This window comes from Centroberyx gerrardi, chromosome 5 (assembly GCF_048128805.1).
Source record: "Centroberyx gerrardi isolate f3 chromosome 5, fCenGer3.hap1.cur.20231027, whole genome shotgun sequence".
Classification (NCBI taxonomy): domain Eukaryota; kingdom Metazoa; phylum Chordata; class Actinopteri; order Beryciformes; family Berycidae; genus Centroberyx; species Centroberyx gerrardi.
Genome location: NC_136001.1, coordinates 10,217,235 through 10,240,747, shown reverse-complemented (window position 1 = coordinate 10,240,747; position 23,513 = coordinate 10,217,235). Strand labels below are relative to the sequence as shown.

At 41.8% G+C, this 23,513-nt stretch overlaps 1 protein-coding gene across 1 annotated transcript in view; it reads right to left on the bottom strand.

The window, feature by feature from the left end:
* arhgef10la (Rho guanine nucleotide exchange factor (GEF) 10-like a) overlaps window positions 1–23,513 on the bottom strand; it is an 83,938-nt gene that overhangs the window by 13,861 nt on the left and 46,564 nt on the right. Inside the window, exons 17-19 of the mRNA XM_078283799.1 lie at window positions 13,843–13,929; window positions 6,035–6,249; window positions 5,000–5,157 (exon numbers count right to left, since the gene is read on the bottom strand). Of these exons, the coding sequence (XP_078139925.1) occupies window positions 5,000–5,157; window positions 6,035–6,249; window positions 13,843–13,929 (460 nt within the window). The remainder of the gene's footprint in view (window positions 1–4,999; window positions 5,158–6,034; window positions 6,250–13,842; window positions 13,930–23,513) is intronic.

Below are 23,513 nucleotides of genomic sequence, written 5' to 3'. Positions count from 1 at the left end.
ACCCACAAAATCACAGGCTATTATCACAGCTATAGTCATATGAATAAGTTGTGAACACATGAGCCACTCATGGGCGTAGGAAGCACGGGGGACAGGGGAGACATGTCCCCTCCAATATTAAAAGATGATTAAAATGTCCCCCTCAAAAAATAAACCACAACATTGTGTTATTTTGCCTCCGCATTGAAAAATCAACCGCGGGACTTTTATTTTGAAAAGCCTTTGACTTCGTGCAATGTGGAATGAAGTTGAATGAAGTATCTCCATATGAAAAAAGTGCGCCACAAGAAATAGACTTGATAGGGCTTCATATGGGTGAGGAGCAGACAACGGCCAAGGCAGCGCTCCAAACTGCAGCCAAAAACAAAGCTGCATAGATCATGTGAAGAGGTGTCACTCTGGCCCTAAATTAAATATCTTGTAATTACGTGTTCTGTTCTGCAATATTAAAATCATTCCACTGACGTTTTGGCCCGCAAATGCAGATTGTAAAGAATATAATGGCTTACATTTTGATGCAGGCCTTTGTGGGCAAAACGACTATGGAATGATATTAACTGTGTATAAAAAATAAATACATTTATATTGTGAGCAGAGTGATGCCTCTTCACTTGATCTGATGGAGCAGAGCAGTCAGAGTCAGTTAAAGTGTCAATCATAATGAAGAAATTCATGGTAATGAAACAACAAGATGTCCAATCAACACTACTGGTCAGGTGCCGATAGAGAGAGAAAAGAAAAAAGAGGATGTGCAGCAAATGAAAGGCATGATATTGCGGAGGAATAAATAAGGAGGAATAAATGTGTAAAAAGTTATATAAAGCTAGTTTTCATGACTGTCCACAACAAAAGGTCAATAGCTTTGTTGCCACTGCTTCCAAAAAGCAGACATCTGTCCGTCAGTTATGTAAAGACAATACTTTGTCTATTTGCCTCAGTGTCCTGTATGCTTGTAAGTATGTCATCTTTCTCTGATATTATTACAGCACTATATTTTCGTCTGTGCTGATTTTTAAAATGGCAAGGTAGGTTAGGCCTAGTTGTTTTGCAGCTAAACTTAAACTTAAATCTTCACCATATTGGATGGCTTGCATCTTGTCTGAAATGTTTCTTTGCATGGCTCATTATCCTACCATAATGGAACAGGTACTGTGCTGACTTTTTGTATGTAGCCTACTTTATAATTAACATCTTTTCAAGCTAAAGCCAGTCAGTGCTGTAGCAGGGCTTGGAGAAAAAACACACTTGGCTCTTAAAAAGGACCAGTGCACCGCAAAAAATAAATGACTAGAAACCAGATAATATCAGTGCAGTTAGTTGGAAGGAAAATACAACTACATAAAACACTGTAATTCCAAAACGGAAATTATTATTATTTTATTGTATTATTATTAATGAGAAACTAGATAGATTGGCTGAAAGCCTGCTGTAGCCAACACATAAAGTCTGATCTGTCACTTAGCACCTGAGTCATTCTTTCTTTATTTTCAGATAGCCTTTTTAAAAGTTACTAGAAATAAGTAATGCAGAGCTGTTTTTTGAAAAATGTTCCTCCTGTGGAGCATGCCCCCGGACCCCAGTAGTCAACTTTTTCCCCCCCAATGGCCAACTGCTTCCTACGCCCATGGAGCCACTTATAAACCTCCATTTGAGCACTGATTCAGCAGCTGTCACATTGAGCTAGGCAATTAAATTAAATTCCCTCCACTTATACCACAGCAAGTTACCCCTGTGTTTGCTTGAAAAATATTCTTTAAGCAGTTCAACACCATTGAGCAATTATTAAAGTATCAATAGAAAGGCTCCCAGTGGAGACTCTGTCTTTCTCTCTCATAAAAACAAACGCATGTCGGAGATTTTGAACCATAGGTTGACTGAATTAAGACTCCGGACTTCTCTTGGAAACTCCACACATAATGCACCCTTGCCACCCACATGCTAATAAGTCTGGTGTACATTTTAATCCGCTTTCCAACTTCTTTATCGCCAGTTCATTTTTTCCTTTTTCTTTTTTTTCTTTTTTTTTTGCTTCATCGGTGTGAAAATGAAGCAGACCTTTTTCCTTTGAGTTTTAATCACGGGGCACACGTTGCAGCTACCATGGAAGCGAATTATAAAGCGAATTACATAAGCATTTCCTTTGCTGTGCGTTAATGAAGCAAAATTAGAGAAGGGAGTGCACCCAGCCATTTAATTAACATTTTGAGTTGTTTATTTCTGCCTTTCATAGCAGAATAGCTTCACAATGCCTTCTGACTCCCACAGGTTAATTGCTTGGCATGTTCTAAAGGTCAGTTTTCCACCTTTTCAAAATTCACTCTTATAAATGTCCCTCCGGCCCTCACACCAACTAAGGCCACGCCAATGCTTCTCCCTCTCCAACACAGAGTCGCACCAAACTTCTCTGCTTAGAGCCTTGCAAAATATTTTCAACATGAGTTAACATGATCTGTGACGTGCAAGTCTAAGTGCACGTCTCGGCGAGGAGAGCCGGGAAAGCACATTCTTCGCTAAGCAACAACGTGTTGCGTATTCATATGTCTTTTGATATAAGTCTCAAGTGAAGCCTTGGCATTTTCTGGCTCCTGCAGACTTGTATTTAGACAGTAGTGCACTAGTCAAGGGCATAAATCTTTAACAGTTGTGCCGAATCCACAAACATTGCCAGGCACCCTCCAGAGCTTTTCCCCTGTCCTTTTTTATATACATAGCATGAATAGTAATATTTAATCGGCATGCAGCAGCCTGGTGTAATTAATCATCCTTTCTGCTTGGGAGGAGAGAGGAGCACAGGAGGAAGGCAGGCACATTGACATACTGTAGCCAGGTAAGAAGCACCCGGTGATAGAGCTATTGTACTCCCGCTGGCTGTGAAGACTGCGAATCACTGCTGAGATGGTGTTAAGCCCCCCTGGCCTTGTGCGACGCCTGACTAAACACGGCATGCCATCCACCACATGGTGAAGTGTTATTTTCATACTCATAGTGGGTGTGAGAATCACTAGGCACGGGGAAGTAAAAAAGTGTTCCTAAGGTAATGGTTTGAAAGGTAGTTCAAAATTAATATGCTTTTGCAAGTGCTCTCATTCTCAAAATGGGTTCGCTGAAAATGCTATCACGCATGGCATATAACACTTGTGCTACAAGCCGAATGGATGTTGACAAAAATTATATTTCTCACACACTTAGTGAAGCATTCACTGATGAACACAAACACAGCCATAGGTTTTGCTATGGAGCCGCTTCCTAGTTCATAGTACAAATTAGGACAAGGAAACAATAAAACTCATTTGCACTATTAATTTGACTGGATTACACTCGGAAAAAAAAATCACAAAAAAAAAACAAGACAAAAGCGTTTTTGTTACTGATCAAGCCCCATTACTAATCGGTAATAAGAAAATCAATCCGTTGCAGTGTAGCATCTCATGTAAGAGACAACAATGACTGACGTACTCCTTCAAAAGCATAAGGGATAAGAAATTATTAGGTGACCTCATATCAATTACTGGCTAATATTTGTAAGAGCATTAGCAATGTAATCTGATGTGAAATTAATATATTCCTCCTCTATAATTGTGCTTTTCTCAGGGAATGAGAATATTGTGGCGTATGCTGAGATACACACATTTAAAATGATAGGCCTCATTTAGTACAAGCAATTTTGACTGTACTGAGTCTTTACAAACACTTAGACATATTTTGAGTTTTGAATAAGTTGTGTCTCAGTATTTCATCATATTTCAACATTTTACACATATGGAAACATTGACAAACTAGAAAATGTGCTCAGTAGAGCACACACCCCGCAAGGCTTCACACAGACATTACAAAAACCGTAAGAATATGGCCTAGTGCTTCTTCCCTGCACAACCTTTTGTCAAAGTTGTAATAGTATGTGAATCTGTTCTGAAATGCACAAAAAATTCACCTTTTTGTGGAAGACCACGCCCACGACCACGCCTCCTTTTGGCCAATAAGCATGAAAAATGAATCAGTTCTTCCTTGGCCCATAACCAACCTTCATACCCCGTGCCCAACTTTTTGAGATATCCTGCTAACAGACGGACGGACAGACAAACAATAATAAGGCTTGTCTGCAGAGAAAAGTTGGAACAGCCAATCCCATTTGTGTGCTTCCTTGTTTCCTTACTGATGTGATTTTGTTCTCAGAGCAATAGCTCTGCCTGGTAAGTGCAAAATGAGTAACAAGTTGATTACAGCCATTCAAAGCTCCCCAGTTCTCTAGAATTTTTATTGGAAAAACTACAGGGATAAACGTCCCAAAAACGATGCTTGGAGAAAGGTTGCACCCATCATTTGGGTCAATGGGGATCTTGGGGTAGTGTTAGCTTATTACTTTGTTTTGTGTTGGAGCTGTATTGTTCAGCAGAACAGGGAGCTAGCCTCAACAGTACGCCTACTATATGATAATCTAAATATAGTATTGCTAATGGTGATAATTTATTATCGGAGAATAGCATTTGGCACTACCCCACCTTCCCACCCGGAGAGGATGCACCAGCCGCCACTGTGATAAGACAGTACATTTTAAAATCTAATTGGGATTATTTGACAGAATATTGCGATTTACTGCGATTTAAACTGTGATTCATACCATCACAACTTTTTCCTGTAATTAATTTTTTTAACTTTAAAATTGACTGAAGAAATGTTATTTTTATAAAAGAAAAAAAAAATATTGATGTCAGTGTGCAGGATTTACTGAGTTTGAATATGATAAAATGTTTTCACCAATATTGTACTTGATTCCTGGACCAAATATTAGCCGCAGCACTACAACAACTTGTTTAGAAATCCATTTTGGTTGCCCTTCTCTCTTAAGCAATTAATTGCAGCTCTTAATAGCCTAGGATTTGGAAATTGCGTAAGTTGATATTGTGATTTTTATTTATTTATTTTTTTTTAATTAAATGTTCAGCTCTAGTTGATGGCACACATCACTCCACAAATATGAGTGACCTTGGAAGGCCCTTACCTCCATTATTTCGTCCGTACACCATAATGGTCCCATTCCGCAGGCCTGCAAACAGGAAGCGAGGGGAGTGTTTCAGGCACAGGGCAGGGCAGCCCTCGGGGTTATGGAGGGTCAACAAGCATTGTGCTGCAGTGTCCACACTGCCGTAGACCAGAACGCTGGAGGAACAAAAGCAGCAGAAGCCGACATGATAAATGAGTGTCATTTGAAATGACAGAGTACCTCGTTTTTATGCAGTTTGATTTAACAGTGCACTTTGGAGCAAAGCATTGTGTATGTGCAACCACTCTGTCTTTCTCATGTTTGAAATGCCATCTGAACTTTGCTGTGTTTTATTGTCTTCTTCAGAATGACAAATGCACACCCTTGTTTTGTTTTTTCTCCGCCTCAAAAGAAAATGTTAAGTAGCATCAGAGTTGACAGTCTTTCGTGTGTGCTAAAATGCTGAAATTGTATTTCATTGCACTGTATGTCTTTTCTCTTTTTCCCTGGACAGGCACTTAAGAAACGAGGCGAATGAGTCAGCATAAACAAACTGCAGACATCTCTTTTGATTTGAGTTTCCATACAAATGACCAAACAAAAAAAAGACAACAGCAAATTGGCAATATCATGGCTAAATCTGGAATGCAAGTGTGCCGTTTTCTCTCTCTGGTAAAAAAATAATTCATTCACTCCGACTGTGACAGAGACTGAGATTAAACTTATCCTCCATTATGTACAATACAGATCAGAAAATATATTGGATTTGAAAATGAAACGCTGATCTTAGTAGCAATAGTAGTACTGATGGAGTATTGGGGTATCAACTCTGATTTCTTATCTATACTGCTAGAAATCTCAGGGGAGCGTAACAGAAGATAATACAGGATATAATTTTGCATGAACGACAGAAGTTTCAAAGAGTTGGAATTATAGGTCAATTTGTCCTCATTTGTCATCATTTCATAATTTGTCTTCATTTCATATAAACACTAATGCTTATTGCTCTCAAGCGTCGTGTATCCGTTGCTCCCTGTAATTTCTGAGTCTCACCTCCCATCATCTAGTCCAACACAAATGGTGTTGCCGATCCCTGAGGGAGTCCTGTGAAGTCCAGCCTCCACCTCGTCAGAGGGAGAAGGCTCCGGCACGTATTCCAGACAACGGACAGGAGAGCCCACCTGCAGGCTCTTTACAGCCCGTGGTGTGGGCCTGTTCAGGGAAAATATCTCTAGCTGCCCCTGAGAGCCATCTCCTCCACCAGCCACCTGCAGGGAGAAAAAACATGGTTGAAAAGGTCAAGATCCCATGTTAAGTTGGATCAATAGATTGAATCATCACACTGCAGGCAATAAACTATGCTGTTGAAACAGAAGAAGATAGGAAGAGCAGAGAGCAAAGCCTGGCCAATCTCTCTGAGATCATGCTTGCAATGTGTGTTCACAGTCTTAATCAAATTGTAGAGGCCAGATGATAATGTGTCTTCAGTCCAACATTTTCTACCTGTCAGCAATTTAGATTTCAACAAAGTTGAAATCAAATATCCTTTCAAACCTTGTCTTTTGTAGTCCTCCCCACTTTTTAGGATATCACTCAGAATCTTAAACCACAGTCTGTAATGGATTCACAATGTCATCTCTAGAACATCAAACAATTCTTAAAACTCTGAGATCTTTTCATCAGCAAAGAACAGAGAGACTCTAGGAAGTTTTTGAAAGGCTCTGCGTTGCTTGACAATGAGGGTTTTCTGCAAGTTGGTGATTGATCTATTGCTGGAGTCAGTGCATGATAAAATGACAAAATCATTTCCAATGAAAGAACTGACATCTGAAATGAACGTGTCCAAGGTCAACCTAAACACTTGAAGATGCTGTACGCGGTATCAAGGAAGAGTCGAACACGAGGGTACAAATAGAGCTATTGCAACAAAATACCCCGGAAGCTTTCAGTGGCTCAATTTGCCGTGACACTCCGCCGATCAACACACTGAGAGCACTACTGATATCTGTCCCTTTTTGTAGAGAGCAGAAGCCCCCGGAAAAAACTTCCTAACAAGCAAAAAGCTAACCTTAGATATCATCAAAAAAAGGTCTGGCAATCATAACAAGCATCCCAGGGGATCCACACCCAACAGCAGTGAGGCTGAGGCTTGATTTTCTATGTACCACATTTATATTGGCCTTTGTGTCAAGACTGTCAATGCTAATGCAGAGAAAACGGAGACAGCAGGAGCCCCTGAACGGATCTCTGATGCAATTTCAATTAGGCTTGAGTTGCTACCATTTCCGAACAATTAAAGTGTCGGTGCGGGTATTCAATATGATTCCATTCATTACTCCGGCGTGAGGCCTTGGTGGATGTCCAGCCGAAAATGCAATGTCCTTCTCCTAGAAGAACCACGGCTGCTCGCTAGACACCGAAGATTTATTCTCTGTATGAATCACAGTGTGTGAATGTGACATGAGCTAAATATAGTCTTTAGCTCTTCTCCTCCACACTCACCCTTATTTGCATGCAATCATTTGTTTGATTTGTATCAGCATGCAGAATCTGGACAGGAGCGATCCCGTGGGCTCTGGAGAATGAGCCAGAACAAATAATGGTCTGTTGCACAGGGAGAAAAGAAGATAGGGAAGGCTTATCTTGCAGCAAGGAGCCCAAAAAACACTGCTTCAAGTGACTGTGTAACCATAGCCAGAGGCGAGGCCCCCTCACCCACACTCCTCCACCATTTACACATTCACACGTCCATCTGCCCCCCACACACACACACACACCACCACCACCACCACCACCGCTACCACTATCACCAAACGCTTTCTCTTCCTCTTTTCGATCCAATTTCCCCAGATATCCACTGAAATTACTGTGCCCTGACAAAGTCATCACTACTTATTTAGAGGAATAGATATCTGGAGCCGTGCCCTGGACAGATTCCTCTTCTCTGCCAGGGAGAAGCAAAAACTTCCCCAACAGTAAATGCTCTGCCAGCATTAATTAGATCGGTCTGGACGAAGTGAGGAACCGTGGGAGAATGGGCATGGTAGTAGGCTCCGCTCAATTGTATTTGCCACATCGAGGAGCCAAAATCATGGGTCACCAGACTGTTGATTTACTCTGAAACGAGAGCATTTCAAGTTCTCTGTCACTGACACAAGTTATGAACGTTCGCTTCCTGAATGTGTGTATAAGAAGAGACATGATGGAAGAGTTAATGGAGACTTTATCTTAAAATTAGAAATAGGATGTTGGGGAAAGTGGGACAAGGAAGGTGAAGGCAAACAGGGAAACACTGGGGTATCAGGCTGATTAGAAACAATGTCATTACTCTGATCAAAGCCCACAGAAATCCCCGTAGCCCATCTCACTTTAACATGATTAGTGTCATCCCTTATTTGACAAGGCTGCCAGGGAGGTAGAACCAACTGGGGGTGGGAACGCTTAGCCACTTATTTAGGCTATCCTTGCTGGATCCACAGGCCTTCACTAGTATCATTTCAACGGAGCTAAAAGTTTCTGCTTTGGTGACACATTGTACAGTATGAAACATCGACAGTGCCGGAAGAAGGTCAGATGTGTTGAGTGCGGTTGGTTTTGAGAATTTCTGAGTGAGCATGAATCCATTGCTAAGTAAATTCACTCTTATGGGTTAAATTTCATTCATGATCAATTCTCTTGAAAATTCCATTGTTTATCTAGTCTCTTGACTGAAAGACTTCCCAAACCGAGACTTCCTTACAAGTAGCATTAAGTAGAACTAAAGTAGAACCCAAATTCCTTGGGCTGTTTGGCAGGCTGAAATATTCAGATTATTGATATGCACTGAAATAGTGTACCAATATTAACCAACATATTAATCAACATATTAACCGACATTTCGTATGCTCTCGCATACAAAAATGCAATCATATTACATGTTATATTTCAACGCAGTACAGCGTTTTCCTTGTTTATTGAGGACAGCTCCAAATGAGCTCATGAATGGTAAACCTTCAATGTTAAAGAAATAGTTCACCCAAAAAGAGCATGAACATGCGAGGTCTGGGTGTGTGCAAACGTGAAGGTAGTGAAGATTTGCGCTAAATAATGGTGTAAATATCTGTCTTTTCCACTCACTGTGTGATCATTTGGCTTCAAAAGACTTGGATTTTGCTACACAAGCTGTTAGGAGTAATTTTATGGTCATTTTTTGCCCTTTTTGGAACTCTAAAGACCCGGACCCCATTGACTTCAGTTGTTTTGGAGGAGGCTGCTACGGAGTTGTGCTGGCAACCTCCCTTTGTGTTATGAGGACTAACAAACTTCACCTGTTTCAGCTGACATGAGAGTGAGAATTTTCATTTTTGGGTGAACTATTCCTTTAACCACCCATAAGAATCTGAGGTCCACATCAGTATCCACGCTTTTTTGTTTGTTTGTTTTTATAAATAAGGCAAACTAACTTCTTGAAAATGATCACCATCAAAAGAATACTATTAGGGTCATGTTGCTGTATGTAGGGATTAAAGCAAAAAAAAATCTTCTGACTGAAATTTTTTTTTCAGGCCAAGTCATATTCCCCATCTACAATTTGTAAAACAAGTTACAGAGGAGGCCCCCACGTTAGGGCGTGTACACACTGTCCGGCTTTTTTTTTATTTTTTAGAAAAGGCGGGTGCCATGCCGCCTTTTTAGAGCGGCTGCTTTTTTTCCGCCGTGCGGTCGCTTCCTATAGGTTTTCATGTAAAAAAGGTGGAGGCAGCTGAGAAAAAGGCGGACAGTGTGTACACGCCCTTAGCCCTCGACGCCTGCTAAACAAGTAAAATTATGAGATTTCAGCACCACCCCACGCATAACCATTGCTGCTGTTCTCTAATGCAGCCATCAAGTTGTAAAAAGGCTTTAAACCAGGGTTCTACGGTAAGCTTTTTGCCAGGGAGCACTGGTGCTCCTGAGTTGAAAAAAACAGGAGCACACAGAGTTATGAATGTCTATGTCACTGTCTGTCTGCTACTCAAACTCTAGCAGCCAGGTTACTTTTCATGGATCTGCTATCTCCCCATCATACAGAGCAAATACTCTTTAGGCTGTGCCACAGGTGGCAACGGTTTGAGCTTTTGATGGTACGATTGTAGTGTAAGGAAAAATCACGGTTTCTCGGTTTTACGATTATGCCAGGGAAAATCAAATGAGAATTTTATAATTACAGGTTTTATTGTATTTTTCACAATATTTCTTCTGGTTCTGCAAAAAAAGCGTACTCTATATTAAAACCACATTTAAATACAGTGGAAAAAAAGTATGTAGCCTAGTTGCCTTTCAGAATTCACAATAGTTGCCATTTGAAAGTGATATAATAATACAGTAGCTGCCTTTTGAAGACAAAAAAAAAACGAATTTAGTGCATTAGTGCAATAGATTAGTCTTTTGCACCTAGCCTGATACAGATGCAAACTGAAAGTACTGTAAATAATCACACCAAACGAGCTGATTCAGCCCCGCGAATGGAAGACACTGTTGAGACGAAACACTGGAATACTTCTACTTTAGCCGCTTTTCTACCGCATGGTACCGGCTCAACTCGCCTCGACTCGACTCTACTCGCTTTTGGTAGTACCACTTGGTTTTCCACTGCAGATAGTACCCCCTCAATGTGCCCCCCCCCCCCCCCCCCCCCCCCCCAACTGGTCGTCATAGCGACGCACACTAACGTACTATTCAAACGTGAAATTGAGTATGTAGTGCGTTTCAACTGCATAGCATGTGAATTTTGTGTACGCGAGAAATGCCCAGATGTATACTAGATTAGCAAGAATTTCTGAGTATGCGGCGTGAGTTTACTGCACATACTCAACCGCCCCAAAATGCATTGCGTCTCTTCAGACTGCGGAATGGCGGACTGCGAGGCAGACGGTCTCCGAAAACGTCGCAGCAGATTTACAAACAGGCATTATTTGGATAAACTGACCACATATTGGGAATCTACATGGTTACTTTCTCGCCTGAAAAAATATTAAAACTTAATAAAGTAACATATTAACAGTCGTAGAGCCAAAATTACAATAGTTTTTAGCCTGCTTTAAAATCCCCACTATCGCTGCCGGCAATGATGACGATTCTCTCTGACCAATCAGTAGTCTGCAGTGTTTTCACGTCACCTTTTGGTATCGCCTCAGCTCGCTTGGAACCTCGACGGAGGTGCTACCAAAAAAAGTACCAGGTACCAGGTAATATGGTACCTGGTACCTGTTACTTGCCCAATGGAAAACCAAAAAAGGCGAGTAGAGTCGAGTCGAGTTGAGCCGGTACCATGCGGTGGAAAAGCGGCATTTGTTTGGACTAGATTACGGCCATGTTGGTGAGCTTTTATAAAATGTAAGTATATAAAGTAATGATGGGCGCTACGTTTCTGCTTTACTGACGTTAGTTTACGTTGCACTCACTGCTACTTTGTTGATTTATATTTAATCCCCTACCAGCTTTACGTTTCAGTGAGCAACTTGCCGCCAAGTTAACCGTGTTTCAATTTACTTTTATTAGGCTACCTTGTCTTGATCATGCAAGGATGGATGGTGATCTGGAAGATGTCTTGGCAAGTTAGATGTGTTTGAGCCATTGGCAGCCGCGTTTCGTCGGCAGCTTTGCAAATTGAATATCAATCTTCTTCAACAAACCGCGGTCATTTTGTAGGAATCCAAAATGCTCCCACACTGCTGATTTAAGGCACTATTTGGTGGATAAAAAGCTGGGATGTTGTCTCCTCCCTGTTAGCTAATGTAGCCTCCACACAAACATAAACAGTGATTCGCTCTCGTGAGAAGTTGTGACAGGCGCAGTCTCATGCGAATGTGAGGCTGCATTCAAGAGCACAGAATCGCAGGCGGAGATACCGCCTCTAAAATGCTTACGGTTAGAAAACCATGGCGTTTTAAAGCGTGGCTCATAGTGACATCGGTTAATCGCTGCATTCCTACGCTCGCACCGGTGCCCCTAAATTCAACCTCTCATTCGCATTTTTAAAAAAGTAGGAGCAAATGCGAGCATTTTGCTCGCACTGTAGAACCCTGCCGATCCGTCTCCATTACAACATAAGGAACTGATAGTAGACAATCGTATGGCAAAATTCATAAGTAGGCTAATGTAAATAAAATAACAATATTAAAAGAACATTATATCATTATAGCCTACAGCCATAGCCTATCTGAAATGGACATGGGGAGCCATGCCTACGTTATCAGCATTCTAGTCAAAAGACGGATTAGGCATTCGAGAATATTATGGCCTAACGAGAAATATAGGCTATAGGCTATATACGTATAATTACCGACATCCAAGTAGATTGTATTCCTATACAAATCAGCTACCTATCACCTGGTAGCGCGATTCCTAAGTCCCGTAACACCCCCCTCCCCTCGCTTTTTTTCCCCCTTTGGATCTACACTGATCTCATACATGGCCTCTCTGGAATCCAATTGACGGAAATCCATCGTAGCGACGGAGAACTTTAATCCCTGACTGTATGCTTAAAAAAACCCATCCATTTTAACAAGACATTTACTCTCATATTCAGCCTTCAAATCTTATTTTCCTTAAAATAAGAGAAAAATTCTGCCAATGACTGAGATAACTCCACTTGTTTCCAAAGCAGTTTCAATTGTTTCAGGAATTTTCTAGAAATGAGTGTCAGATCACTGCTATCAAGAAAATGAAACAACAAAATTCATGAAACAAGTTGATTTGCATTGGAAGCAAGTGAAATTATCTAACCCCAATGGCAGATTTTTTTCACTTGTTTTAAGAAAATTAAAATTTTAGTACTCGGTGACAGACTAAATGACTTGTTATGATAGAGATTGTTTGCAGTGTATGCTTTAACAATGAGTGGAAAAACATCAAGACAGATACCTGGCGTAGCAAACATTACTGGCTCATTGATCGTGACACAAACACAAACAGCTGTAAAGGAATTTAAACCTTTAACTCTACACTTCACAATAGCCTTCATTCAGTTGACAGGACACATCCTCTATCATGACCAGTGTAACACATACCACTGCAGCAGCATGTGTACAATCCACCTTTGGTCCTGAAACTGGTGTGGGAGGACAAGGTCAGGTGACGGTATAATGGTACGTGCTCTAAAAGGACTTCAAGGTGAAACAGCCCAGCCTTCTTCGCACACTGATATCATTGTGCTCTAAATGCCAGCTCTACCGTATCTCCTTTTCCCCATCAGAGCGAGGGCCCAGTCCTCTTTAGAATAGCACCAAAAAAAAAAACAATTAACTCCGAGACACGGAGCGGGACTCTGTGTCCTGGAGGGCCTACACTTGATTTAGCTACCTTTCTTAGGTCTAAAGAGGATTACCTGATAAATTGCCCACCTTCTCCAAAAAAAAAGGATGGGGTATAAAAATTGAAACTTAGATTAACAGCAGATTCTCAGAGTCGTTTTTTTTTTTTCCACTGAAATTCCCCCCTCTTTCTAAATCCAGCTAAATTCCCTAAAGTCCAGGGATTGTGATGTGATAGTCTGTCGCCACAATTTGCCCCACTCATCACAAAACTCTCTGTAGTTGTTACCTTCCACTACCCTTTATACTGTATTAATTCACAGTTTCCTAGCAACATTTTCACAGAGAAAAATGGTGCATGTTCCATTCTTAGCCTTGAGATGTGTTTTTTTTATGAATGAGTGTCGAATGTAGAAAGGACATTAGAATTAAACGGGTCATGGTAATCATGTTAAAAGCTAAAATGATCAATTACTGCAAAATGTACATTCTTTTTCCTTGTCATTTGTTTCAGTTATTATTTGGTATTCAATTGAGTGTGTGTGTGTGTGTGTGTGTGTGTGTGTGTGTAAGCAGCACATTACTTACCCAGAGGTAGCCTTGAGGTAAAGAGGTGCTCGCTGCAGAGAAGCCCAGCAAGGCACAATGAACAGGGTTGTGCAGGGCAGCTTCGAGCTACAAGAGACAATATGAATATTGATTTAATATGTACAATGACTCAACACTTCAAAGTAAAACGGAAAAAACTCATTTTGTTATACTTCTGCTGCAGTCCAAAGAACTATACCTTCCAGGTGACCAAAAAACTGGCTTTGGGATTTCATTTTTTCTTTTGGATGCATGTGAATCCCAGATGACAACTACATGACAAAGGCCAGCCAATAAAAGAGCCTCAACTCCCCCACAAACAAGTGCCATTATATCCTTTGTCATTTCACCTGGGGTCTGACAGCTTTCTGCCCACATTGTACACAGGTATTTGCAGGTTTGAATTGAATTTGATTTGAAAGGGCTGCTTTCGAAAATATTCTAGGCCGCTCACACTTTATATTGTATCTTCCTGAAAAGCAAATACTTTCCAAAGGCAGTTTGGGCTTGAAACTTTTCACACAATATCCCAAATAATTGTGGACTCAATCTTAAATAATAATTGTGCACGCAGACTATTTGACAGGTGACCATGGGGTAACTAGTGCTTAAGGCTAATTACATTGCCAGGACCACAGAGAGTTAGGGTCCAGACTGTAGTTTTAGACTCTTGTATAACTGTTGTATAATTGAATCCCTGCCCTTTTACCTGGCTGCCCGCTGTTTCAGGCTCTGTTCCTCTCTACCGGCATTAAAATAATTTTCAGACATTGGCATTCGTTTGATAAGTAGAAAAACAATGAAATGCTGAAGGGCACATCCAAAAAGTCCAAGGCATATTCACCATAGAATTAGTTTATATTTTCATTTTATTGTATTCCCCGTTTATGTAAAGTGTGTTTGCATGCGTGCAACTGTGGTTTATTATGTTACACCAAGACAATTTATAAGCAACATGACATTGACCATGCATCTACAAGAAATTAGTATGTTGACACATCAGGGCAGAATAGAATAGACCTGAAGTATCTATTTAAGGTTTAAATAATAAAATATAAAGAAAAACAAAACAAAAACACACCATATCACATTTGCTATGAGCCCACAAGGAATCAGTGTTTTGACAGTCAAGGGTGAGTAAAAATGACTAAATAGCTATTTAATATGTCAAATGCTAAAAAAAAAAGATAACGTAAATAAATGACAGATTTGCCTTGGGATGTTCATTTCAGTATATAACCTGCGGGTCTTAATTTTTAGATTGCTCTCTTCTATACTTTGCTCTCATAATGGCAAGATCAAAAGACTGACACTGAAAACAATGCTTGATGTTTCAGTTATTATTGGAGGCAGACATTAGTGCTTTGGCCTAGTTTCAGTTTTTCACACTTTTGCTCTTATTTTTGTTTCATTCGATTTTTTTTCTTCATGCCTAGTTTTAGTCTTACTTTTAGTTTCAACTACCTCTAATAACCATGCTGTCCACTCACTCCTCTTCCCTCTACAGACATGTTTAATTTTGTTGTCATGTTTTAGTTCAGTGGAGTAAGACAGCCGCGCAGTGGATAACGCCTTGAACATATAAAATACACGAGCACAAAAGAAGCCTTTCCATTTCCTGGTTCTATTTTCAGACGCGTAAAGATTGATTGAGTTTCTGATTACATGGTGGGCACACAGACAATTTTTTGCACCATGGTAATTTTTAAGCTCTGGAATGCATGGAGCATTCGCTGTGAAGCCACAAGGGATTAGTGCTACTGATATGTGACATTTACCTTCAGAAATGAAAACGGTCAAAACTGGGAATACACAAGTGTCTAGAAGATTGAAGCCCTGCGCTGAGGCAGTTGTCTGACTATTTATTAACAATAAAAAGGGCCTGTATCTTACTAAAAAGGGGAAAAATCTGTATTCCATAGACATATAGTAGATGTGATTGCCTGAATCTGAATGGTATAAATTGACATTTACTGTATAGAGCAGGGGATGAAAACGGGTTCACCGCCTTGAGGCCATCTTCAACTGCCATTGAATAGCTGATAGTGTATCAAGCCCCCTGCAGAGAAAGCTGCTCTTCTGACCAGCGCTCCGGCTGTTAGGGAAGGATTATTATTTTGGTGTATGGCTGGCGAGGGTGGGCCGCGTGGCAGACGGAACATCTAATTGCGTGGTATTGGGTTGAGGGGGGGTGACAGGGGTTAGCGACGAACGCTGCACGCCTTTAACTGTCGTCCTCCGAGGCGGCAAACATCAATCACGGGTAATTTATAGCCTCCTCTTGTCAGGACCCTCCCCCTTTCTCTCCGGTAGCGTGTGTTTGTAAACACCAAACGCAAAACAAAAAAAACAAAAAAAAGGATACCGGCCACATCGCTGCTCTCCCCATCTGCCCGGCAAGGCTATTTCTCCTCCCCGCCTCTGTCTGTCTCCATCTATTCAAATTGATCGCGCAGATGCACGGTCTCTACCTCTTTTTCTCCATCAATCTCTCACTCCCACTTCCCCCCCCCCCCCCTTTTTTTTTTTTGAGCTTGCTCTGTTTTCTCTCTCTCTCTATCTCTCTCTCTCCCTCCTTCTGCTAGCCTTCCCTCAAGTGCAGCAAGATGTTTTTTTGATAGGTAATTAAGCGGCAGCCATAATAGGTGCCCATATGGAAGCCCTGCGGTTAAGAGTGAGAGACTGGCTGGTGGACCAGAGGGACAGGAGCACGAGCGGATGGTGCTGGTGGTTCGATGGGCTTCAGACGGTGGCGGATTTTATCAGTCGCCTGAGACTGCCGGGCGTCGTCGGCCAATCTCCGCAGCCGTAGATTGCCTTGTCTGTTAGCACTCTCCAGAGCACGTCTGGCAATACTAAAGGGATCTATCCACTTCATCAGAACAATCCCATCACATCTTCATGAGGTATTCAAAGACAGAAATGTGCACTGGGATCATTCGCATAAAGAGCTGATGTGTAAATGAGGAGGCTTGTTCCTTAATGAGATATCCACCATTTGAAAAATTTGACGCCTACTCTTGCAAAATGATTGCTGGTATGAAAAGGAAATCTCATTATGGAACATTGTTGAAGTGATTAGCAATCTGCTAATGACTTACACCATTTTGCTTAATATGTTAAACATTACTACTTTGCTTATAAAAAAAAAAGCAGTATTAAATCCACACAATTAAGCAATCATGAACATCAAGCAATGTCTTTATTTTCCAAATTGAACATCATTATGGAATGAAACCCTTCAAATGTTACATAAAACAACTGTTTATATGTGGAGGGCTGTGGACAGGAATACCAAGGCAGGGATAGATTGTGCTCCCATTAAAGTGCAGACAGTGACTATGATCAATACAGTAAACCGCTGGCCCACTTATTGAAGTTCTTTAAACAGCCAATAGAAACAGCCAGGGTGAGCATAACAACAGACTGTGAGACCATTTCCACCTGTGAATGTGCAAATTATATCGACAGGCACAAAGGAAATGTGGATCTTCAGCAATGGCCATATCAGTGGCGATCCCAATGCTAATATGGTATCAGTGAGGCACCATTTAAAAATCAATGTGAAACAAGGCTTCTCTAAGTCAATTGTCGGTGTTGTTTATAGCACTGAGCTTGTGTGTATGTGTGTGTGTGTGTGTGTGTGTAGGTGTGAAGCTGAGAGTTGAGGTAAATCCCAGGTGGGGAGGCAGGATGAGAGAAGGTGAGCTGGTGAGGCGGCTGAGGGAGGTTTGATGGAGGACTTTGGGGAGTGTGGGGAGGAAAAGGGAGGGAACGGGCAGGTGAGCTAATTAAAGCGAGATTTGTTGATGTGATGAGAGGGCGGCCTCCCAGCTGCTGGTTACCAATGACCCAATGGTCAAAAGAGAGCCCGCCCAACCCATTACCCCAAGGGGGCGCCAGCCCATATGCTAGTTCCAGGTGGCAATGGTTTGTGGAGGATCGTCCACAGCCATTCCGTAAGATCAATGTGAAATGTGTATAATTACACCCGTTCCTGCAGGATACCATAGCAACCATACCATTAAAACATTTTGTCTCTGAATGTTTTTTACCTTCTTGCATCCTACTTCACCTCTTGGCTCTGTATACCAGTGGTCTGGTCTATGTTATTCTATTATTGTTAGCTGTCTACAATGACATTCTATTGTTTTAATTATTCATACCATTGGCTTAGACTGTCAGACTGGTGTCCCCTTGGTAAGGATGACTTCCCCATATCCAATTAATGTTGTTTTACTTCCCAAGGCTACTCAGGTGAAGTGTTTTTCCTTGCAGCAATATTCCTCTGTAAGCACTGTGAAATCTGCGCTCCACTGTGTTGGAATTTGCCACACATTAGATGTGTGACGATCGCTGCTTGTTTCTACAAGGGTCCATGCATCAAATTCACCAGGGGCCCATAATGTTATCAATGACAAGACACACTGCAGCCGGCATCGCATTGTTTGGCTCCCACCATGCTTATGTAATGGATTCTCTTTATTGGAAAGTGCGCTCTATAGTCACTTATGAAATACCGCATGAAGTGAAATTCCTGAGCACACATTTCTGGACTGTCCAAAAGAAAAAAAAAATATGAGTTAGCAAATATTGTATATTGTGCTGTATAGCTTACTAAAAATGAAATAACAAATACGAGCTGCAGAAAGGCATGCGTAGAGAGAATTGGGTGCTATATATTAGACTCGGGGGAAAAAAAACATGCCTCTATCCTTTCTAATTCCATAGTCACAGTGCTTCCCTCCAATTCCACATACCAACAATCTTTTACACGCACTAACAGGCACTAATAGAAAACTTCCACTGTTTATTAACTGATAATTGACTGGTGCTGGCGCTCCCTCCCCGCTGCAGCCCCACTGCCTGGGGCTACAGGCAGGACGGCCACAGAGTGAATCACCAGTCAACCTGAAATTACTTACAACCAAGGCACTGCTACAGGTAGTGCACACTAAACAAGCTGGTAACATGAGAGTTTTTACAAAGCTGCTGCCCAGGTTACCAAGGAAGCAGGCCATGCAAGAGCGGGACTCCTTCACTGGCAAAATCTGAAGGTATGCTGATTCTGTGATATGTTCCGTCTACTGCCCATAGTATCTTGATCTGACCTGTTTTTAAGTGAGGTCCTGTTGTCCTTAATTGCCAATATGTGCTGTGAAACTCTTAGGTTGTCAGTATGTTATGGTTGTCTGCACCGATGTTTTCGAAAGCGCATTTTATAGTCGAACGTAACGTAAACTTAATGTATGCATGTCATTGAAATCCCGTACACAGGGTGGGCAGTGTTTAAAAAAATCATATTGCACTAAAATGAAACATAGAAGAAGAGAGAAACAGGAAACAGACATGACGACAAACATGGACGCAACTATAGCAATGCAGCTGGAGGAATGGGATGCGTTGGAGCAGTTGGAGTGTGAAGAGTTGGATGCCGTCATGAACGCCCCTATGATCAACCAATCAGACCGCGCGACTCCGCGTAGACTTGCAGCAAAGGTGAGATTCTTGGGCAGGTACCCAACACTTTTTCAACCCCAAGTATGTGTCAAATAGCGCCAGTTTACGTGCAGAGACGCTATTTTCATTAGAGTATAAAATGCGCTTGAGATGGTAACTGATATCTCGGTGTTGTTTGAGAAAGAAGACAGTAATAGCCTAATACTAGGCATTACCTCCATGTATTAGTGCATATGTTGAACTGCTGATGTTTTAGACACTAAATCGACAATTCTCTTTTTTAAAGAGAATTGTCGATTCTCTTAAAGATCAAAAGTAGGTGAACGTCACTGGATGTTATCGTAGTGTCTTACTTTATTAGACTCTACATAATCACACTGATTTGATAGCCGCTCCGCCTCTCCCTCCCTCTCCACCGCTGCTGTCCATGCCCATTTCATTGCATTTTTCAAACTAGTGGCGGAGAGGGACTGAAACTGGGGATACAGTCACCCTTAAAAGTGATTTTGAATCGAATTCTGAGAGAATGGTAGAATAAGTTTTATGCTAGAAAGGAAGATATTCTCATCTTCATTTTGATGTTCTCGGCATGGTATGGTGAGTTTGTTTTAGTATTCTACTGATGGGGAGAATCACACTGGATTATTTCATTTAAAAAGGCGACACAATATTCTTACGGAGGTTCGGAATGAATTGTAGCAGTCAGGTAACTTGGCCCACCCTAGAAATATATATAAATATGTACTGCACATATTCCATTACACACACACACACACACACACACACACACACACACACACACATATGGACATACACACAGCCATGGCACAACCACAGAGGGATAGCAAAGTGTTGTTTGCTTATCTGTTTTCCAATATATCCACTAATGAATCTAATACAAAAGGACGGCAGGATCAAAGTTGAAACATGCAGCTCATGTTATGATTTCATGAGCTAGATGTCACCCAGTGATTTAAATTCCACTAGCATCTACAAGCAGAGATCAAAGGGCCAACCACCTGCTGCGCTTGCAGGGCTGCATTATGCTCAGAATATTCAAAGTCATTTGAAGACAATAAGATTAAACCATCTGCAGGAGCGGACCGAGTAGACAACCTGATTTTTAACTCTTGATTGGCTCGTATGGGGTCTTTTAGAGGTGGTTAGTACTTGAGGCGAACCATATGGCTATCAGCTTATTATTAAAAATGGCTCAGGACATTTCCTTCAATTTAATAACCACTGTCTGTACAGTAACGATTCCCTGTCTCCCCTGGCTATGCCACAGATCATATCAGCAATAAGTGGAATGAAGTTGGAGAGTGGTTTTGCATATCGCCGCTCAGAGCCACGGCCTGACATTGCCAGGACATCACAAACTCATATTCATGACTCGACTCAGATTTTCTTCCTCGTGTCCTTCACAGCTCCTAGCTGAACGATTGCAACACGCACCAACTAATGTGATGCAAATTCACTATGTCGCTATGCCCCCTCTCCACACACACACACACACCCACACACACCCACACACACGCACACACCCGACTCCTGCGGCCATGGCAGTTCCAACTCGCCCGGATGAAAGCAATGTACTGCCCCTGCATTAATGGGTTCAAAAGAGGACTGCAGGCCAAAAGTTCTCTGTGTAGTCAATCGCTTCCTCCATCTCCCCTTCCCTTTGCCAGACACAAGAGACATCTGCATGAGAGGGCCAGACAAGTGTTGGGACTACGGATCTTTACCCACCTGAAAGAGAAACCGACACAACTGTTTGTCAGCATGGGGTACGAGATGAAACCATGGGCACAAGAGTGGAAGAGGCTTTCTATAATCCTTTATATCAGATGGCAGGGAACTCAGAACAAAGGGGGCTCTGGTGCCCACTGACTCTGGGCCATGTGGTGGCTATGGCTACTGCTGCCAAGGAAGCGCAGCACATCAAGGAGCACCTCCCGAGTTTGAATCTGCCCCTTACAATCCTTGGAACCTAATGCTGTGATGGCCTGCTTGGAACAACATGAGACAAACAGGAATCACAACTGGTTCAAAAATACTAATCTGGTGGTTCTTAATCACGCTTAAACCTTGCATCATCCGCCACACTTTGCCACACAAGGTCCACTGCTTCAACCCTGTAATTTGATACTGTAAGACAAATATTTTATTTTTATTTATTTAACCATGTAGTCCCATTGAGTTCAAGAATCTGTTTTTCAATACAAACCTGGCCAAGCAAAGCAGCATCAAGTCAAATCTCTATGTTGCAGACAAACAAGCTATTAACATGTGCGAGAACACACACAAAAATTATTTGTGTATTACATAAATGGTAAGTGAAAACTCAAGAGTTTGATAATTCTGAATCTGGTTGTAAATTAACAAGCAGCGCTATTTAAAATGGGAGCTTAAAAGGTAAAGAAAACCTGCCCTTAAACCTCTTATGCTGGTGAACACCCATGATTTAAGCAGCATTCAGGTCCAGGCTGGCAGTTGTCCATGTGTTGGAAGCAAGTAGCAGGAAGAGCGACAGACTAATTAGTGGAGCGAACGTAAGGAGAGAACAAATCAGCGCAACAGACAGGGATGGCACAATAGAGAATCAGAGGGAGAGGGTTAGGAGAGAGGGCTTTCCTTTTGAATTGATGCAGTTTTCGCCTATCATATTTCCACATTGGTGTATAATTGCAAAGGAAGAATGTGACCGAATTAGCACATTTAGTAGATCTGCATTTCCCTTCTGGTTATACAATTTGTTCCTGCGCTGCTATCTTGACAAGTACAGAGCAAGCAGAAACCCAGGGCCAGAGGAGGAGGACTCTACTCTGAGGCATTGCTAGAGCATCCCATGATTCCCTGTAATTACTATGTTAACTGTCACAGCAACAGATCAGCCCCTTTGCAGATGACCTCGCTGTCAAGTGGTGGTTGCCTCCGTGCATCTGTATCCAGGCACCACACTGCCCTCTGTTGGCGAGGAGAGCGATGAGGGGGGGAAAGGAGATGGATGGAAGCCGTGGCTGTATCATCACGAATGAGAGTAGCACAAAGCGTGTAACTACTATGTAATTACCGTCTAAATCACAATAAAGCAACCAAACATACACAAATGAATCTAAGTCTCTTTAGAGCTCTGCATCCGTGAAAAACCGACTCAGTAGTCACAAAGACCATGTGGATCCTGTAATTACAGCAACAAATTAGAAATCCCTAATCCTTTTTCCCCACTTATCTGCCTCAGTCCAAGTTTTTTGGTACATCCCAATCAAAAAGCATCTTTTGATTGCAGACCTGCTGTGGAAGACAAAATAAGAATGTGCAGGAGGCTGATTTTTGCCTCTCTTCTACAGAGTCCCGCCAGCCGCTCGACTTAAGCCATTACTTGAGTTCAATACACTTGACTGCTGATGCTGCTTAGTGCTGGCAGAGAGTAGAGATCCAGATCTACGAAGATGAAAGTCTGACCTCGGTACACTCTTGGCACATTAGCCAAGACGTTGGAAACTGTCACAACTCCCTCAGAGTCGTTCTCTGCGAATGCCAAAGTTTGACTTCTGCCCTGACCCCGCTGAGAGGTCCGCTTTGATCGGGAGTGCTAAGCAGTCAGAGCTTGTGTGCTGTCAATGCCCCCTGTATTGGTGACAGTGACAAGTTTGGTGTGTCTGGCATTGGGTTCTGCTGAGCCCAGCCACACTGACCAGAAGGGCCGGGCCATATCAGCTCCAGAGACAGGTCTGCTGTGATCCAGCTACACACAGAGAAATCAGATTGACACTTCCTCCTGCATTCCCATAATCCGCGTGCCAAAAGCTTGTCTGCTTGCCCCGTTTGAACTCAGAGGATGAGCAGCAGTGGGCTGTTGATGTGGAGAGATCTGTGGCCGTATTTACAAAGCTTTCTAAGCCTAAGAGTGGTTCCTAAATGGTCAATTTAGGAATAGATTTTCAGAAGAAAGGACAGTTTATGTAAAAGGCTTTTTTCCCCCTAAAAGTAGTTCTCAAAGCATTTAGCAGGAAAATTGTTCATAAAAATAGAAGAAATCTGGACAGGAATTTTGGTGGAGAGAAAACCAAACCAAACCACAAACTAAAATGGTTGCCTAAGGTATGCTGAATTCCTTAGCAAATACATCTCCATATTTTTCAGACCAATCCTTGCTAAAAATCTAGGTTTCTGAACGGCATCTAGTGTTGATTTTCTTCATTATTTTT